At 41.2% G+C, this 18,542-nt stretch overlaps 1 protein-coding gene and 1 long non-coding RNA gene across 2 annotated transcripts in view; both read right to left on the reverse strand.

Moving 5' to 3' along the window:
* Positions 1–656: 656 nt before the first annotated feature.
* Positions 657–1,282, reverse strand: LOC127633655 (uncharacterized). The gene is made up of 3 exons (XR_007969236.1): positions 1,207–1,282; positions 939–1,060; positions 657–815 (listed from the first exon to the last, which is right to left on the reverse strand). It is a non-coding gene; the product is annotated as an uncharacterized LOC127633655 (long non-coding RNA).
* Positions 1,283–8,084: 6,802 nt separating this feature from the next.
* The window catches only part of LOC127633629 (ornithine aminotransferase, mitochondrial-like), a 15,474-nt gene continuing 5,016 nt past the window's right edge, over positions 8,085–18,542 (reverse strand). The window contains exons 2-10 of the mRNA XM_052112858.1: positions 16,617–16,850; positions 16,196–16,420; positions 16,002–16,097; positions 14,359–14,486; positions 14,109–14,231; positions 12,017–12,145; positions 11,694–11,807; positions 8,927–9,071; positions 8,085–8,840 (exon numbers count right to left, since the gene is read on the reverse strand). Coding sequence (XP_051968818.1) covers positions 8,680–8,840; positions 8,927–9,071; positions 11,694–11,807; positions 12,017–12,145; positions 14,109–14,231; positions 14,359–14,486; positions 16,002–16,097; positions 16,196–16,420; positions 16,617–16,830 — 1,335 coding nt within the window. The 5' untranslated portion in view covers positions 16,831–16,850 and the 3' untranslated portion in view covers positions 8,085–8,679. The remainder of the gene's footprint in view (positions 8,841–8,926; positions 9,072–11,693; positions 11,808–12,016; positions 12,146–14,108; positions 14,232–14,358; positions 14,487–16,001; positions 16,098–16,195; positions 16,421–16,616; positions 16,851–18,542) is intronic.

The raw sequence follows: 18,542 nt of genomic DNA on the forward strand, positions 1-18,542 counted from the left end.
TAAAGACCTTACTAGGAGAGGGACAGACAGCAGCACTGGCTGCCAGATACGTGTGTGTGTGTATGTGTGTGTGTGTGTGTATGTGTGTGTGTATGTGTGTGTGTGTGTGTATGTGTGTGTGTGTGTGTATGTGTGTGTGTGTGTGTATGTGTGTGTGTGTGTGTATGTATATATATGTGTTAAAACACTGTGGTATCGATGTTCACAGATATTGTAATCTGTTACTCTGTTAATTTGTACAATGAATTTAATTTGTACATTTAAATTTAAGTTATATACTTTATTATTTTGATGTCTTTATAATTATTCTATGTGTTCCAAGCTTTGGCAATATTGTAATATGTACAGTCATGCCAATAAAGCATTTTGAATTTGAATTGAATTGAGTGGAGAGAGAGTGGAATTCTCAAAGTCCAAAGAAAAACACCAAACAACGGATGCAGGGCAGAATTAGGCCAATACCCTCTCCTTCTAAACATCCAAAAAAGAGCCATCAAATTCTGGAAACACCTAAAAACAAGCGACCCCAACACACCATTACATTTACATTTACATTTATGCATTTGGCAGATGCTTTTATCCAAAGTGACTTACAGGGCACTTATTACAGGGACAATCCCCCCGGAGCAACCTGGAGTTAAGTGTCTTACTCAAGGACACAATGATGGTGACTGTGGGGATCAAACCAGCAACCTTCTGATTACCAATGTATTATACAGAGCACTTATTACAGGGACAATCCCCCGGAGCAACCTGGAGTTAAGTGTCTTACTCAAGGACACAATGGTGGTGACTGTGGGGATCAAACCAGCAACCTCCTGAGTACCAATGTATTATACAGAGCACTTATTACAGGGACAATCCCCCCGGAGCAACCTGGAGTTAAGTGTCTTACTCAAGGACACAATGATGGTGACTGTGGGGATCAAACCAGCAACCTTCTGATTACCAATGTATTATACAGAGCACTTATTACAGGGACAATCCCCCGGAGCAACCTGGAGTTAAGTGTCTTACTCAAGGACACAATGGTGGTGACTGTGGGGATCAAACCAGCAACCTTCTGAGTACCAGTTCAGTGCTTTAGCCCACTACAATGTATTATACAGAGCACTTATTACAGGGACAATCCCCCCGGAGCAACCTGGAGTTAAGTGTCTTACTCAAGGACACAATGATGGTGACTGTGGGGATCAAACCAGCAACCTTCTGATTACCAATGTATTATACAGAGCACTTATTACAGGGACAATCCCCCGGAGCAACCTGGAGTTAAGTGTCTTACTCAAGGACACAATGGTGGTGACTGTGGGGATCGAACCAGCAAACTTCCGAGTACCAATGTATTATACAGAGCACTTATTACAGGGACAATCCCCCGGAGCAACCTGGAGTTAAGTGTCTTACTCAAGGACACAATGGTGGTGACTGTGGGGATCAAACCAGCAACCTTCTGATTACCAATGTATTATACAGAGCACTTATTACAGGGACAATCCCCCCGGAGCAACCTGGAGTTAAGTGTCTTACTCAAGGACACAATGATGGTGACTGTGGGGATCAAACCAGCAACCTTCTGATTACCAATGTATTATACAGAGCACTTATTACAGGGACAATCCCCCCAGAGCAACCTGAAATTAAGTGTCTTACTCAAGGACACAATGGTGGTGACTGTGGGGATCGAACCAGCAACCTTCTGATTACCAGATTACCAGTTATGTGCTTAGAGAGCAGCTCAATTCTGGTTCCATTTGTCCGACACACCTCCAGATAATTACCATCACTGTGCCTTTACACACAGGACAGGACACCCAGAGAGTGACCCTATGCACTATTTAGTACAAAAATATCAGCTAAATTCCTCCATCAGTTCAGATTGGCCAAACTGAAACAGACAGACAGAATAACGCAGGAAGAATACATTCAGGATTGGCAGCACAAAGTCACTCAGGTACATAAATTAAACTACTTCCACAGAATTAAGACGGATTATAAATTGGCACCATATTTGATCCATATTAAAGATTATAGACAAAGAAAGCTACTGTCAAAGTATCGTCTGAGTGAGCACAGTCTGTCTGTAGAGACGGGTCGACACGGACAGAACCGGAGACCCAGAGAGGACAGACTGTGTTCACACTGCACTGAAGGAGTCTGTAGGGACGGGTCGACACGGACAGAACCAGAGACCCAGAGAGGACAGACTGTGTTCACACTGCACTGAAGGAGTCTGTAGAGACGGGTCGACACGGACAGAACCGGAGACCCAGAGAGGACAGACTGTGTTCACACTGCACTGAAGGAGTCTGTAGAGACGGGTCGACACGGACAGAACCGGAGACCCAGAGAGGACAGACTGTGTTCACACTGCACTGAAGGAGTCTGTAGAGACGGGTCGACACAGACAGAACCGGAGACCCAGAGAGGACAGACTGTGTTCACAGTGCACTGAAGGAGTCTGTAGAGACGGGTCGACACGGACAGAACCGGAGACCCAGAGAGGACAGACTGTGTTCACACTGCACTGAAGGAGTCTGTAGAGACGGGTCGACACGGACAGAACCGGAGACCCAGAGAGGACAGACTGTGTTCACACTGCACTGAAGGAGTCTGTAGAGACGGGTCGACACGGACAGAACCGGAGACCCAGAGAGGACAGACCGTGTTCACACTGCACTGAAGGAGTCTGTAGAGACGGGTCGACACGGACAGAACCGGAGACCCAGAGAGGACAGACTGTGTTCACACTGCACTGAAGGAGTCTGTAGAGACGGGTCGACACGGACAGAACCGGAGACCCAGAGAGGACAGACCGTGTTCACACTGCACTGAAGGAGTCTGTAGAGACGGGTCGACACGGACAGAACCGGAGACCCAGAGAGGACAGACCGTGTTCACGCTGCACTGAAGGAGTCTGTAGAGGCGGGTCGACACGGACAGAACCGGAGACCCAGAGAGGACAGACCGTGTTCACGCTGCACTGAAGGAGTCTGTAGAGACGGGTCGACACGGACAGAACCGGAGACCCAGAGAGGACAGACCGTGTTCACGCTGCACTGAAGGAGTCTGTAGAGACGGGTCGACACGGACAGAACCGGAGACCCAGAGAGGACAGACCGTGTTCACACTGCACTGAAGGAGTCTGTAGAGACGGGTCGACACGGACAGAACCGGAGACCCAGAGAGGACAGACCGTGTTCACACTGCACTGAAGGAGTCTGTAGAGACGGGTCGACACGGACAGAACCGGAGACCCAGAGAGGACAGACTGTGTTCACACTGCACTGAAGGAGTCTGTAGAGACGGGTCGACACGGACAGAACCGGAGACCCAGAGAGGACAGACCGTGTTCACACTGCACTGAAGGAGTTGTGGAGGATGAACTTCACTTCCTCACTCACTGCAGTAAATATGAGACCATTAGAAACACTCACTTTACAAAAATAGCTCATATTCTACCTGAATTCCAGGACATAAATGACGTAGACAAACTCTCGTATCTAATGGGAGAGAAAGTGGAGTGTGTTCAGCTGCAGCGCAGTATGTGTCGTCCTGTCATCACATGAGGGCGAGAGACTGACCCCTCATCAGATTACACCTCTATTCAAACTCATATTTTAATTGATTTGTTTTTTTGTTTTTTTTTCTCCTCCCTTCCTCATTGCTCTCTGTTTTTCACTTTGTCGTTTGTATTTATTTTTATTTGTTTATTATTATCATTATTATTCATTTATTGTATATACATGTTGTTGTTTTTTTTATGTTTGTAATGTGTTTATTACTGCTTTGGCAACATTGTACACTGTATACAGTCATGCCAATAAAGCTCATTTGAATTTGAATTTGAGAGTGTGAGAGAGAGAGAGTGTGTGTGAGAGAGAGAGAGCGAGTGTGTGTGAGGGAGAGAGAGCGAGTGTGTGTGAGAGAGAGAGAGAGCGAGTGTGTGTGTGTGTGAGAGAGAGAGCGAGTGTGTGTGTGAGAGAGAGAGAGTGTGTGTGTGAGAGAGAGTGAGAGTGAGTGTGAGAGAGAGAGAGAGAGAGAGAGAGAGAGGATGAGTCACGGAATTATCCCAAAATACATAAAACATTTCTGTGCACAAAGATGTTTTACATTAAAAATAAATACACAATACTGGAGAAAAGCTTCAGTGTGATTTCTATTAAATTATTGTTTAGTTTTACTTTTGAAAAAATGCCGGCAAAATCCCCTTTATTAAATAAAATAATAATTACCAAACGAAAAAAGTATTAAATTAAAAAAATAATAATTACCAAACGAAAAAAGTATTAAATTAAAAATATAATAATTACCAAACGAAAAAAGTATTAAATTAAAAATATAATAATTACCAAACGAAAAAAAGTATTAAATTAAAAAAATAATAATTACCAAACGAAAAAAAGTATTAAATTAAAAAAATAATAATTACCAAACGAAAAAAGTATTAAATTAAAAATATAATAATTACCAAACGAAAAAAAGTATTAAATTAAAAAATAATAATTACCAAACGAAAAAAAGTATTAAATTAAAAATATAATAATTACCAAACGAAAAAAAAGTATTAAATAAACAAAAATAATAATTACCAAACGAAAAAAGTATTAAATTAAAAATATAATAATTACCAAACGAAAAAAAAGTATTAAATAAACAAAAATAATAATTACCAAACGAAAACAGTATTAAATTAAAAAAAGAATAATTACCAAACGAAAAAAAGTATTAAATTAAAAAAATAATAATTACCAAACGAAAAAAAGTATTAAATTAAAAAAATAATAATTACCAAACGAAAAAAGTATTAAATTAAAAAATAATAATTACCAAACGAAAAAAAGTATTAAATTAAAAAAAATAATAATTACCAAATGAAAAAAGTATTAAATTAAAAAAATAATAATTACCAAACGAAAAAAAAGTATTAAATAAAAAAAATAATAATTACCAAACGAAAAAAGTATTAAATTAAAAATATAATAATTACCAAACGAAAAAAGTATTAAATTAAAAAATAATAATTACCAAACGAAAAAAGTATTAAATTAAAAAATAATAATTACCAAACGAAAAAAAGTATTAAATTAAAAAAAATAATAATTACCAAACGAAAAAGGTATTAAATTAAAAAAATAATAATTACCAAACGAAAAAAAGTATTAAATTAAAAAAATAATAATTACCAAACGAAAAAAGTATTAAATTAAAAAATAATAATTACCAAACGAAAAAAAGTATTAAATTAAAAAAAATAATAATTACCAAATGAAAAAAGTATTAAATTAAAAAAATAATAATTACCAAACGAAAAAAAGTATTAAATAAAAAAAATAATAATTACCAAACTAAAAAAGTATTAAATTAAAAAAATAATAATTACCAAACGAAAAAAAGTATTAAATTAAAAAAATAATAATTACCAAACGAAAAAAAGTATTAAATTAAAAAAAAAATAATTACCAAACGAAAAAAAGTATTAAATTAAAAAAATAATAATTACCAAACGAAAAAAGTATTAAATTAAAAAATAATAATTACCAAACGAAAAAAAGTATTAAATAAAAAAATAATAATTACCAAACGAAAAAAGTATTAAATAAAAAAATAATAATTACCAAACTAAAAAAGTATTAAATTAAAAAAAAAATAATTACCAAACGAAAAAAAGTATTAAATTAAAAAAATAATAATTACCAAACGAAAAAAGTATTAAATTAAAAAAATAATAATTACCAAACGAAAAAAAGTATTAAATAAAAAAAATAATAATTACCAAACGAAAAAAAGTATTAAATAAAAAAAATAATAATTACCAAACTAAAAAAGTATTAAATTAAAAAATAATAATTACCAAACGAAAAAAGTATTAAATTAAAAAATAATAATTACCAAACGAAAAAAGTATTAAATTAAAAAAAAATAATTACCAAACGAAAAAAGTATTAAATTAAAAAATAATAATTACCAAACGAAAAAAGTATTAAATAAAAAAATAATAATTACCAAACGAAAAAAAGTATTAAATTAAAAAAATAATAATTACCAAACGAAAAAAAGTATTAAATAAAAAAAAGAATAATTACCAAACGAAAAAAAGTATTAAATTAAAAAATTAATTTCCAAACGAAAAAAGCATTAAATTAATAAATTAATTACCAAACAAATATATATATATATTGTTAGACCTATAATTGCCTTTTCTTTACACACACTTAAATGATCCGTACTCTGTTCTGTAGATGAATAAAGTCTGAATGACTCTCAGAATGTTCTAGACTCAAGATTATAAACTATCAGAACAGTTTGTTCACTTTCAGAAACGAGCTTTTGAACATTTTAAAACGTTTAAACACTTTAAATCAAACCATCTTTTCCTCGGATCACATTTACTGCTTCAGTAAATATACATTTGCTTTATGAAGCTAAAATACATTTGAGATGATGATCAAGTCACTGGAGAAATCTGCGGGACATGATGCAGTTATTGAATATGAGGAATGTATCATGTATGTAACACTGATATTACACGCATCAATGTTTCTTTAATATCTGTCACACATCAGAAACACATCCATGATGATCCTGATACACTGAAAGTTTGAACAGGGTCATGATGATCCTCTTTCGGGTCAGGACCGATCAGGTCACACATCAGGACCGATATTACAGTCCCATCAGAAGAGCAACTGCTCCCTTTGATTGCTTTTATTTGTTCATTAAACTGACAGTAATCTGAATAATTTCAGTTGTCTCAATAATCTCCCCATTTTACCCAAACATCAGAGGAAATAAAATCGGTGCATCTGAGAGGAGAATCAGAGATAAACACATTTCTGAATGGAAACGGCTTCAGGGCAGATTTCTGTTGCACTAAACCAAAACTTATGCGACATGACGTCATCACGCACACCATTATTATCCATAAAGCCCATTTGAATGGAAACAGCTTTTTCAGCATTTTCACTTTGTCAATAACAAACTACACTATATTCACTCAGTGTGACGTTATAGTTGCTACATTCAATTGTTTTGTCAGACCAGCATCAGACGGTTAACTCCGCCCCTTCCGCAAATGTACGGCAAGCCGTGAGCGCAGAAAGAGTCCAACATTGCACACGCGTTTTGCCGATTGAAGAGCAACATCGGGAGTACTCAAAGAAAATGTTACATTTTAGGAGTTACATCCCACTCGCTACATACACTACAACATAACTAGAGTAGTGCAGAAGCCCTAAAGATAATCAAATCCACAAATATTGATTATGTTCTATACAGATGAAAACTGAATATATTCTTGTTTGAAATATGATCTACACTCAACAGATCCTAAAGTTGTGTCCAGTGAGTTTAGTGGAAAATACACAAGCTGAAGTCGCTCTTGAGTCGTTCTCTGTCCAGAGTTTTCATTTCTGATTAAACCAGCACGAGCAACAGGCTGCAGTTCACTGAACGGCCACAGGTGTCACTATGGAGTGTGTGCATGAGCGAGAGCAACAGGCTGCAGTTCACTGAACGGCCACAGGTGTCACTATGGAGTGTGTGCATGAGCGCGAGCAACAGGCTGCAGTTCACTGAACGGCCACAGGTGTCACTATGGAGTGTGTGCATGAGCGCGAGCAACAGGCTGCAGTTCACTGAACGGCCACAGGTGTCACTATGGAGCGCGAGTGCGTCTGTTGCTCGTGCACACACTCCATAGTGACACCTGGAGGCCTTTTACCCCAAGTGCCATCTGGATGCATTATGTGTGCAGAATAAAGCTTAATTAAGTTGTGTCTTTAGCCCTGTCGCACGCAAACTTACTCTTATTTTTTTTTTTTAGTAATGGGCCTTGAAAAAAAATCAGCCTATTAAAATGTAGGATGTAGGGTTGCCAACTGTCCCGTATTAGTTGGGACATTCTGTACTTTTGCCAAAATAATGACGTCCCGTATTTGCATGGTGAAATGCCCCCCAAAAGACAAACTCCATGAAATCATAACCCTGTCTGACCTCTGTGCTCCATATGAAATACTGAAAATATAAATATAATGTATGTTTATTTCAGAACAGCATCAAATGAACAACAAACACAAAGTGTTTCAGTAAACTGAAGATTTATTTGAACACAAACGTAAAACATCATCGTTTCTGACGGGATGTTTGTGAGATGAGCGACTCTAAACGGGAGGATTTCTCTTTAAAAATCATTAGAAATTACAGTAAAAATATGCAGCAGGATTTGTTTGAAACATGCAATATTTTGCATAATTCAATGGTGATCATGTTTGTGTTGTTAAAGTGCACAAATCTCTCTTACAGGGAGAGAAGTCATTTCTATTCAAGTGCCTCGATCTCGGATTCTTCCATGGAATTGTTAAAACGTGAGAGTTTAAGATATGTTTATAATGTGGCGTTTTCTTCTGTGCGGTTTCATTAATACTGTAACAATAACTTCATTATTTTATTCTCAAGAAATAAACCGTAAACGCCACAGAATTCCCGCCACACGTCAGATTCATCACAGGAAATGACATCAGACTGTATTAGCATTATATTTTCATCCAACAGTTTCCAGAACGGCAAGAAAATAAGTGTGTAATAATAAAATAAAAGCAGTTTGTTGACCTGTTATAACATTCACGGTTTATGATTTAAAACACTATTGTAACATCATTAAAGTCGTCACGTTCTACTTCAGAACGACATGATGCTTCTGCTGATGATGTCCGCACACTCGCGGACCTCGTCTTCTTTTATCACGAGGGGCGGGGCAAATCTGATGATGTCACCATGAGTAGGCTTGGCCAGCAGTCCGTTGTCACGGAGACGGAGACACACCTTCCAGGCGTCATAATCTGCGAGAGATCAGAGGATTACAAGCGGGTGATACAGCGAGCGGCTTTACAGTCTGATCATCTACATGAACCGCAGCGACACACACCTTCAGTCTCTCTGATGATGATGGCGTTCAGGAGTCCTTTCCCTCTCACCACGCTCACCACCTCTCGCGGCAGTTTGTTGAGTTCCGCGCGGAGGATCTGACCCATCCGCTCCGCGTTCTCCGCTAGATTCTCTTCCTCCAGAACCTAAAGAGTCCCGACACACACCGCGTGTTCATTCAGCACATGCTTGACCTCAAAGTGGCTCACACTAGATGAGTGCTCCTCAACTGGGACTCAGATTTTATATATGACATTCATTAAAGTCATTAAAACTCATTTTTTAACCACTCCACAGATTAATATTAGCACACTATAGTTTTGGCGAGTCGTTTAGGACGTCTACTTTGTGCATGATATGAGTATATTTCAATAATAGTTTACAGACTGATTGTGTCACTTTCAAATGACTATAACACAATTCCAGTGGGTCAGAAGTTCACATACACTAAGTTAACTGTGCCTTTAAGCAGCTTGGAACATTCCAGAACATGATGTCAAACCTTTAGACGATTAGCCAGTTAGCATCTGATAGGAGGTGTTACTGAATCAGAGGTGTACCTGTGGATCTATTTTAAGGTCTACCTTCAAACTCAGTGCCTCTTTGCTTGGCATCATGGGAAAATCAGGGGGTCTTGGTAGCTCAGTGGTAAAAGATGCTGGCTACCACCCCTGGGCTTCACTAGATCACTAGTTTGAATTCAGGGCGTGCTGAGTGACTCTAGCCAGGTCTCCTTAGCAACCAAATTGGCCCGGTTGCTAGGGAGGGTAGAGTCACATGGGGTAACCAAATTGGCCCGGTTGCTAGGGAGGGTAGAGTCACATGGGGTAACCAAATTGGCCCGGTTGCTAGGGAGGGTAGAGTCACATGGGGTAACCAAATTGGCCCGGTTGCTAGGGAGGGTAGAGTCACATGGGGTAACCAAATCGGCCCGGTTGCTAGGGAAGGTAGAGTCACATGGGGTAACCAAATCGGCCCGGTTGCTAGGGAGGGTAGAGTCACATGGGGTAACCAAATTGGCCCGGTTGCTAGGGAGGGTAGAGTCACATGGGGTAACCAAATCGGCCCGGTTGCTAGGGAAGGTAGAGTCACATGGGGTAACCAAATCGGCCCGGTTGCTAGGGAGGGTAGTCACATGGGGTAACCAAATCGGCCCGGTTGCTAGGGAAGGTAGAGTCACATGGGGTAACCAAATCGTCCCGGTTGCTAGGGAGGGTAGAGTCACATGGGGTAACCAAATCGGCCCGGTTGCTAGGGAAGGTAGAGTCACATGGGGTAACCAAATCGGCCCGGTTGCTAGGGAGGGTAGAGTCACATGGGGTAACCAAATTGGCCCGGTTGCTAGGGAGGGTAGAGTCACATGGGGTAACCAAATCGGCCCGGTTGCTAGGGAAGGTAGAGTCACATGGGGTAACCAAATTGGCCCGGTTGCTAGGGAGGGTAGAGTCACATGGGGTAACCAAATTGGCCCGGTTGCTAGGGAGGGTAGAGTCACATGGGGTAACATCCTCATGGTCGCTATAATGTGGATCATTCTCGGTGGGGTGTGTGGATGTTCCATCTCCGTGGTGACGTCCTCAACATGTCATGTGATAAGATGCGCGGATTGACGGTCTGAGATTCGTCCTCCACCGCCCAGATTGAGGCATGTCACTACGCCACCATGACGATTTGGAGCGCATTGTGACACCATGTGACCACACAGTCATCACACCGCTCAGGAAGGAGACGCATTCTGTCTCCTAGAGATGAACGTAGTTTGTGTGAAAAGTGCAAATCAATCCCAGAACAACAGCAAAGGAGCTTGTGAAGATGCTGGAGGAAACAGGTGGACGAGTATCTAGATCCACAGCAAAACCAGTCCTATATGGACATCACCTGAAAGACTCAGCAAGGAAGAAGCCGCTGCTCCAAAACCACCATAAACAAGCCAGAATACAGTTTGCAAGTGCACATGGGGACAAAGATCTGACTTTTGGAGAAATGTCCTCTGGTCTGATGAAACACATATTGAACTGTTTGGCCATAATGATCATCGTTATGAGGCTTGAAAGCTGAAGAACAGCATCCCAACCGTGACGCATGGGGGTGCAGCATCATGTTGTGGGGGTGCTGTTGGAGGGACTGGTGCACTTCACTAAATAGATGCATTAAATGATGTGGATATATTGAAGCAACATCTCAAGACATCAGACAGGAAGTTAAAGCTCGGTCACAAATGGGTCTTCCAAATGGACGATGACCCCAAGCACACCTCCAGAGTTGTGGCTTAAGGACACAAAGTCGAGGTGTTGGAGCGGCATCACAAAGTCCTGACTTCAATCCGATTGAGGTTTGGCAGAACTAAACAAGGGTGTGTAAGCAATGGGACTGGACAAACCGGACTCAGTTACACCAGTTCTGTCTGGAGGAACGGGACACAATTCCAGCTTATTGTGAGACGCTTGTGGAAGGAAACCCAAAACATTTGACCCAAGTTAAACTATTTAAAGTCAATGATGCCAAATACTACCAAAGTGTGCTGTATGTAAACGTCTGACCTAAATAAATCAGGCGTCAGCGCACAAATGCGGTTTCAGAGGAGAAGCATATTTAGCGGATATAAAGTGCCGGACGTGAGATGAAAACCATTACATTTATTTGGCGGCCCGAAATTTAGCCGTGGAAAAATTGCTCTACGTGACCCGATCTGTGTCTCATTTTTGGGTCATGACCCACCAGTTGAGAAACACTTCACTAGTGCTCTCATTATCATGACACACACTCACCTCCAGGGCGGCGATAGAGACTCTGCAGGCGAGAGGATTTCCTCCGTATGTTGATCCGTGTTCTCCTGGTTTAATGGTCAACATCACATCATCATCACACAACACAGCAGACACCTGAAACACACACGCACACACACACAGACACGCACACGCACACACACACACGCACACGCGCGCACGCAGACACACATTTCATCAAATCATTCTTAAAATGGTCAAATGAATTTATGAGCTCTGACCCGAAGAATGAAATGAACATTATATTTATAACTGGAGTTATAACAGAATATGGAGACTGAATTTGGGGCGCTGAGTGTACTCACAGGATACACTCCTCCCGACAGAGCTTTTCCCAGCACCACTATATCAGGTCTCACAGCTTCATGATCGACAGCCAGACGACGACCCGTACGAGCCAAACCCGTCTGAACCTCGTCAGCGATGAACAGAACCTGGAACACACACACATAGTTCCTGTAGCACCGGTGATCACATGATCATGTGTGTATTTACAACAAGGTTGTGAAGGAATGAAATAAATACATGGCTTGTGTGTGTCTGTGAGTGTGTGTCTGTGTGTGCGTGTGTGAGAGAGAGTATATGGGTGTGTGAGCGTGTAAGTGTGTGTCTGTGTCTGTGTGTCTGTGTGTGTCTGTGTGTGTCTGTGTGTGTGTGTGTGTGTGTGTGTGTCAGTGTCTGTGAGTGTGTGTGTGTGTGTGTGTGTGAGAGAGAGTATATGGGTGTGTGAGCGTGTAAGTGTGTGTCTGTGTCTGAGTGTGTGTGTGTGTGTCAGTGTCTGTGTGTCAGTATCTGTGTCTGTGTGTGCGTGTGTGTGTGAGTGTGTGTGTGAGAGAGAGTATATGGGTGTGTGAGCGTGTAAGTGTGTGTCTGTGTCTGAGTGTGTGTGTGTGTGTGTGTGTGTGTGTGTGTGTGTGTGTGTGTGTGTGTCTGTGTCTGAGTGTGTGTCTGTGTCTGTGTGTGTGTGTGTGTGTGTGTGTGTGTGTGTGTGTCAGTGTCTGTGTGTGCGTGTGTGTGTGAGTGTGTGTGTGAGAGAGAGTATATGGGTGTGTGAGCGTGTAAGTGTGTGTCTGTGTCTGAGTGTGTGTGTGTGTCTGTGAGTGTGTGTCTGTGTGTGTGTGTGTGTGAGAGTGTGTGTGTGTGTGTGTCTGTGAGTGTGTGTGTGTGTGTGTGTGTGAGTGTGTGTGTGAGAGAGAGTATATGGGTGTGTGAGCGTGTAAGTGTGTGTCTGTGTCTGTGTGTGTGTGTGTGTGTCTGTGTGTGTGTGTCAGTGTCTGTGAGTGTGTGTGTGTGAGAGAGAGTATATGGGTGTGTGAGCGTGTAAGTGTGTGTCTGTGTCTGAGTGTGTGTGTGTGTGTCTGTGTGTGTGTGTGTGTGAGAGAGAGTATATGGGTGTGTGAGCGTGTAAGTGTGTGTCTGTGTCTGAGTGTGTGTGTGTGTCTGTGTGTGTGTGTCAGTGTCTGTGTGTGTGTGTGTGTGAGAGAGAGTATATGGGTGTGTGAGCGTGTAAGTGTGTGTCTGTGTCTGAGTGTGTGTGTGTGTGTCTGTGTGTGTGTCTGTGAGTGTGTGTCAGTGTCTGTGTGTCAGTATCTGTGTCTGTGTGTGTGTGTGTGTGTGTGTGTGTGTGTGTGTGTGTGAGAGAGTATATGGGTGTGTGAGCGTGTAAGTGTGTGTCTGTGTGTGTGTGTGTGTCTGTGTGTGTGTCTGTGAGTGTGTGTCAGTGTCTGTGTGTCAGTATCTGTGTCTGTGTGTGTGTGTGTGTGTGTGTGAGAGAGAGTATATGGGTGTGTGAGCGTGTAAGTGTGTGTCTGTGTCTGTGAGTGTGTGTGTCTGTGTGTGTGTGTGTCTGTGTGTGTCTGTGAGTGTGTGTCAGTGTCTGTGTGTCAGTATCTGTGTCTGTGTGTGTGTGTGTGTGTGTGTGTCTGTGTGTGTGTGTGAGTGTGTAAGTGTGTGTGTGTGTGAGAGTGTAAGTGTGTGTGTGTGTGTGTGTGTGTGTGAGAGAGAGTATATGGGTGTGTGAGTGTGTAAGTGTGTGTCTGTGTGTGTGTGTGTGTGAGAGTGTAAGTGTGTGTGTGTGTGTGTGTGTGTGTGTCTGTGCGTGTGTGAGAGAGAGAGTATATGGGTGTGTGAGTGTGTAAGTGTGTGTCTGTGTGTGTGTGTGTGTGAGAGTGTAAGTGTGTGTGTGTGTGTGTGTGTGTGTGAGAGAGTATATGGGTGTGTGTGTGTGAGTGTGTAAGTGTGTGTGTGAGAGAGTACATGGGTGTGTGTGTGAGAGAGTATATGGGTGTGTGTGTGTGTGTGAGTGTGTGTAAGAGAGAGTACATGGGTGTGTGTGTGAGAGAGTATATGGGTGTGTGTGTGTGTGTGAGTGGGTGTAAGTGTGTGTGTGGTACTTACATTGTGTTTAGTACAGAGTTCTCTGACTTTGGTGAGGTAACCCGGATCAGGAACCACGACACCCGCCTCACCCTGAATGGGTTCCACCATGAACGCTGCCACATTCGGATCCTGCAACGCTTTCTGCACACACACACGTTTCACAGATCAGTGAGTTTACAGTATGACGAGTGTTAAACCAGTTGAGCTGGTTAAACGAGTGACTCTGCAGGTTCAGCCGTGTAAAGTGTGTGTGTGTGTGTGTGTGTACCTCCAGTGCAGGTATGTCATTATACGGGACGAGCTCAAATCCTGGCATGAACGGGCCGAACCCTTCGTAACTGCTGGGGTCCGTCGAGCTGGAGATCGCCGCCATCGTCCGACCCCAGAAGTTCCCATCTGCAGGAGCCGAACACACAACAATAAAATCAGTCAAAGAAATGAATGGATTCATTATCATATAAAACTAATATATATATATATATATAGATTAAATGAAAAGGATATTACACAAGTCAATTTAAAAATAAAAAGTAAATATTCATACATGCCTGCTCCAATCATCTCACTTTACATTTACAACAAACTGAATTTATGTTTGAAGTTTAGATATATTTAAACTGAATAAAAGACATTTACATGCTATTCTATTAACAGACACTTTTATCACAGACACACACACACAGACAGACACTCACAGACAGACACACACACACAGACTCACACACAGACTCACACTCACAGACAGACACACACTCACAGACAGACACACACTCACAGACAGACACACACTCACAGACAGACACACACTCACAGACAGACACACACTCACAGACAGAGACTCACACTCACTCACAGACACACACTCACAGACAGACACACACTCACTCACTCACAGACACTCACGCACAGACAGACACAAACAGACAGACACAAACAGACAGACAGACACTCACAGACAGACAGACACTCACAGACAGACAGACACTCACAGACAGACAGACACTCACAGACAGAGACTCACAGACAGACACTCACAGACAGACACTCACAGACAGACACTCACAGACAGACACACACTCACTCACAGACAGACACACACTCACTCACAGACAGACACTCACAGACAGACACTCACAGACAGACACTCACAGACAGACACACACTCACTCACAGACAGACAGACAGACACACACTCACTCACAGACTCACACTCACACTCACAGACAGACACACACTCACAGACAGACACACACTCACTCACAGACACACACTCACAGACAGACAGACAGACACACACTCACTCACAGACAGACTCACACTCACAGACACACACACTCACAGACACACACTCACAGACACACACTCACTCACAGACAGACACACACTCACTCACAGACACACACTCACTCACAGACACACACTCACTCACAGACAGACACACACTCACTCACTCACAGACAGACACACACTCACTCACTCACAGACAGACACACACTCACTCACTCACAGACAGACACACACTCACTCACAGACAGACACACACTCACTCACAGACAGACAGACACTCACTCACAGACAGACAGACACTCACTCACAGACAGACAGACACACACACTCACAGACTCACACACACACTCACAGACTCACACTCACTCACAGACAGACAGACACTCACTCACAGACAGACAGACACTCACTCACAGACAGACAGACACTCACTCACAGACAGACAGACACACACACTCACAGACTCACACACACACTCACAGACTCACACACACACACACTCTCTAGTTAGGTAAAGGTTCTTGATTTAATGGTGGAAACTGCAGCAATGCAAGATTTTAATATCACACTTTACAAATCAGCTCCATGTAAATGATGTTTGATCAAACCTGTTTTGTCACTTACTTGCAAAAATGATCTTGGCTTCATTTTTGGGAACGCCCTTGACAGTGTACGCCCACTTACGAGCCAGTTTACAGGCCGTTTCTCCGCCCTCCACACCTTAAACACACGATTACATCATCATGTCACTGTCATAACAAACACAGCTGGTGTACTGTCATGAGGACACGCTAACGTCATCATCATGAGTGTTGCACCTGTGTTCATGGGCAGGACTTTATCGTATCCGAACAGCGTGCTGATGAACTGCTCGTAAGCGCCCAGGATGTCGTTATAAAACGCTCTGGAGGTGAGCGTGAGTCTGGACGCTTGAGCCGTCAGGGCGGCGATGATTTTCGGGTGACAGTGACCCTGATTGACAGCGCTGTACGCACTGAGGAAATCAAAATACCTGCGACCCTCCACATCCCACACGTGAACCCCTGAAACAGATCAAAGCGTTCAACAGTTACATAATAACAATGTTTTATTGCTGTGATCTAAAGAGGAGTTACAATTGTTGCAGAAATAGAAAAAACGATTAAAGTTGATTCTATGTATCATTATCGGATTATTCAAAGTATCAACCGTAAAAACCACATCACATAATAATTCTCCCAGAATTCCGTGCGTGCTCACCCTCTCCTCTCTCCAGCGCCACAGGAAGCGGGTGATAGTTGTGAGCGCCGTATCGATCCTCGCGGGCGTACACCTCCTCTGACGTCAGCGAACGCTCCTCGTGTTTCGCTCTGGATGCCACCGAATAGGATGCACGTGTCCCAGAATGCACTGCACGGCTCAGGACGGGCGTCACTCGGCTGACACCCCGAATCAAACCCTTCACGCTGTTCATGACGACTCGTTCGGTTCTCACTGACACAGAGACAGACACATTTCAGCAGCACAGTAAACACAAAGCATCTAAAAAATGACATCGATCAATCAAACATTCAAATGCTAGATGCTAGCATGATTAAGCACTTCAGTACTTGTTGCTAACATGTGATAGCATGATGCTATCATGTTGCTAGTATGTGTTAACGTGATGTTAGCATGTTTATAGCATGTTAAAACACTTTGTTAGGTGTTGCTAGCATGTCACCATGACGTTAGCATGTTAAGAACATGTGTTAACACTCCAGTAGTTGTTGCTAGCATGTATTAGCATGTTTTAACAATTCAGTAGGTGTTGCTAACATGTATTAGCATGATACTAGTATGTTTTAACACTTCAGTACTTGTTGCTAACATGTGATAGCATGATGCTATCATGTTGCTAGTATGTGTTAGCATGATGCTAGCATGTTTTTAGCATGTTAAAACACTTTGTTAGGTGTTGCTATCATGTCACCATGATGCTAGCATGTTGCTAGTATGTTTTAACACTACAGTAGGTGTTGCTAGCATGTTCCTATCATGTTTTCAACATGTTTTAGCACTTCAGTAGGTGGCTAAGTCTTTAATAAGATCATCTTGTGTCTGGAGTTTGAAAATTAAAGGAATATTCCAGGTGTAATACAAGTTCAGCTCAACCAACAGTATTTGTGTCAATGTCGATCACCACAAAACTGTTTTGATTTCTACTCGATCTCTATTTGTGTTCTTTACAGTCAGTTATTGATTAAAACATGATTCTAATCACATGACACATTTTATGAAGCTCCGCAAGAGTGATCCGATGTAAAGAGGGTTAGATTCAAAATAACATTTTAAAATGTTCAAAAGCTGCTTTTCTGAAAGTGAACAAACTGTTCTGATAGTTTATAATCTTGAGTCTAGAACATTCTGAGAGTCATTCAGACTTTATTCATCTACAGAACAGAGTACGGATCATTTAAGTTTAAAATGTAAAGAAAAGACATATATAGGTCTAACAATATATATATATATTTTTTTCATTTGGTAATTAATTTTTTTAATTTAATGCTTTTGTATTGTGGGATATTCCGTGACTACCGTTAATTATTTTGTGTAAAAGCAAATTTAAATAAAGCTGCAAGCAGAAATTAATGGGTTCAAGTCTTTTAAGAACTTTCCAAGTATGCAAAAAAGAAATATACATATATATTTGTATAACTTATAAGTACTTTGCAAGTTGATGAATTTGCAAACTGGTGTAAAATATGACTGATGTCTTGTGTTCAACGATCCTGGTTTTTGTACTTTTTAACTGTTATAAAGCCACAAAACAGCCAATCTCCAAAAAGGTTTTAGAAATGTGAATATTTATTTTAGGAATTATAGACTTTTGGATACACTTGGTCAAACCCACATGATAAATGCAACCACTAAATAACTAAAGTTCAACATTTATTGATAATTATTGACCAAGGGAATCTTAGATGTAGTTCACAATAGCAGGTAATATTGGATAATATACAATCATTTACACAACATTTATACCGCCATTTTGCTGAAAGATGATTGGCTGCTGGCGGCCATGTTTTTTTATTTGTCAGAGTCATATTATAGAATATGTTAGCATTTGGCCCTTTCAAGATGCACACCAATTTTCAACTTCATTGATCATACGGTTGCAGAGTTATGAGGATATGTTTTAGTTGT

The sequence above is a fragment of the Xyrauchen texanus genome, chromosome 40 (assembly GCF_025860055.1).
Source record: "Xyrauchen texanus isolate HMW12.3.18 chromosome 40, RBS_HiC_50CHRs, whole genome shotgun sequence".
NCBI lineage: Eukaryota > Metazoa > Chordata > Actinopteri > Cypriniformes > Catostomidae > Xyrauchen > Xyrauchen texanus.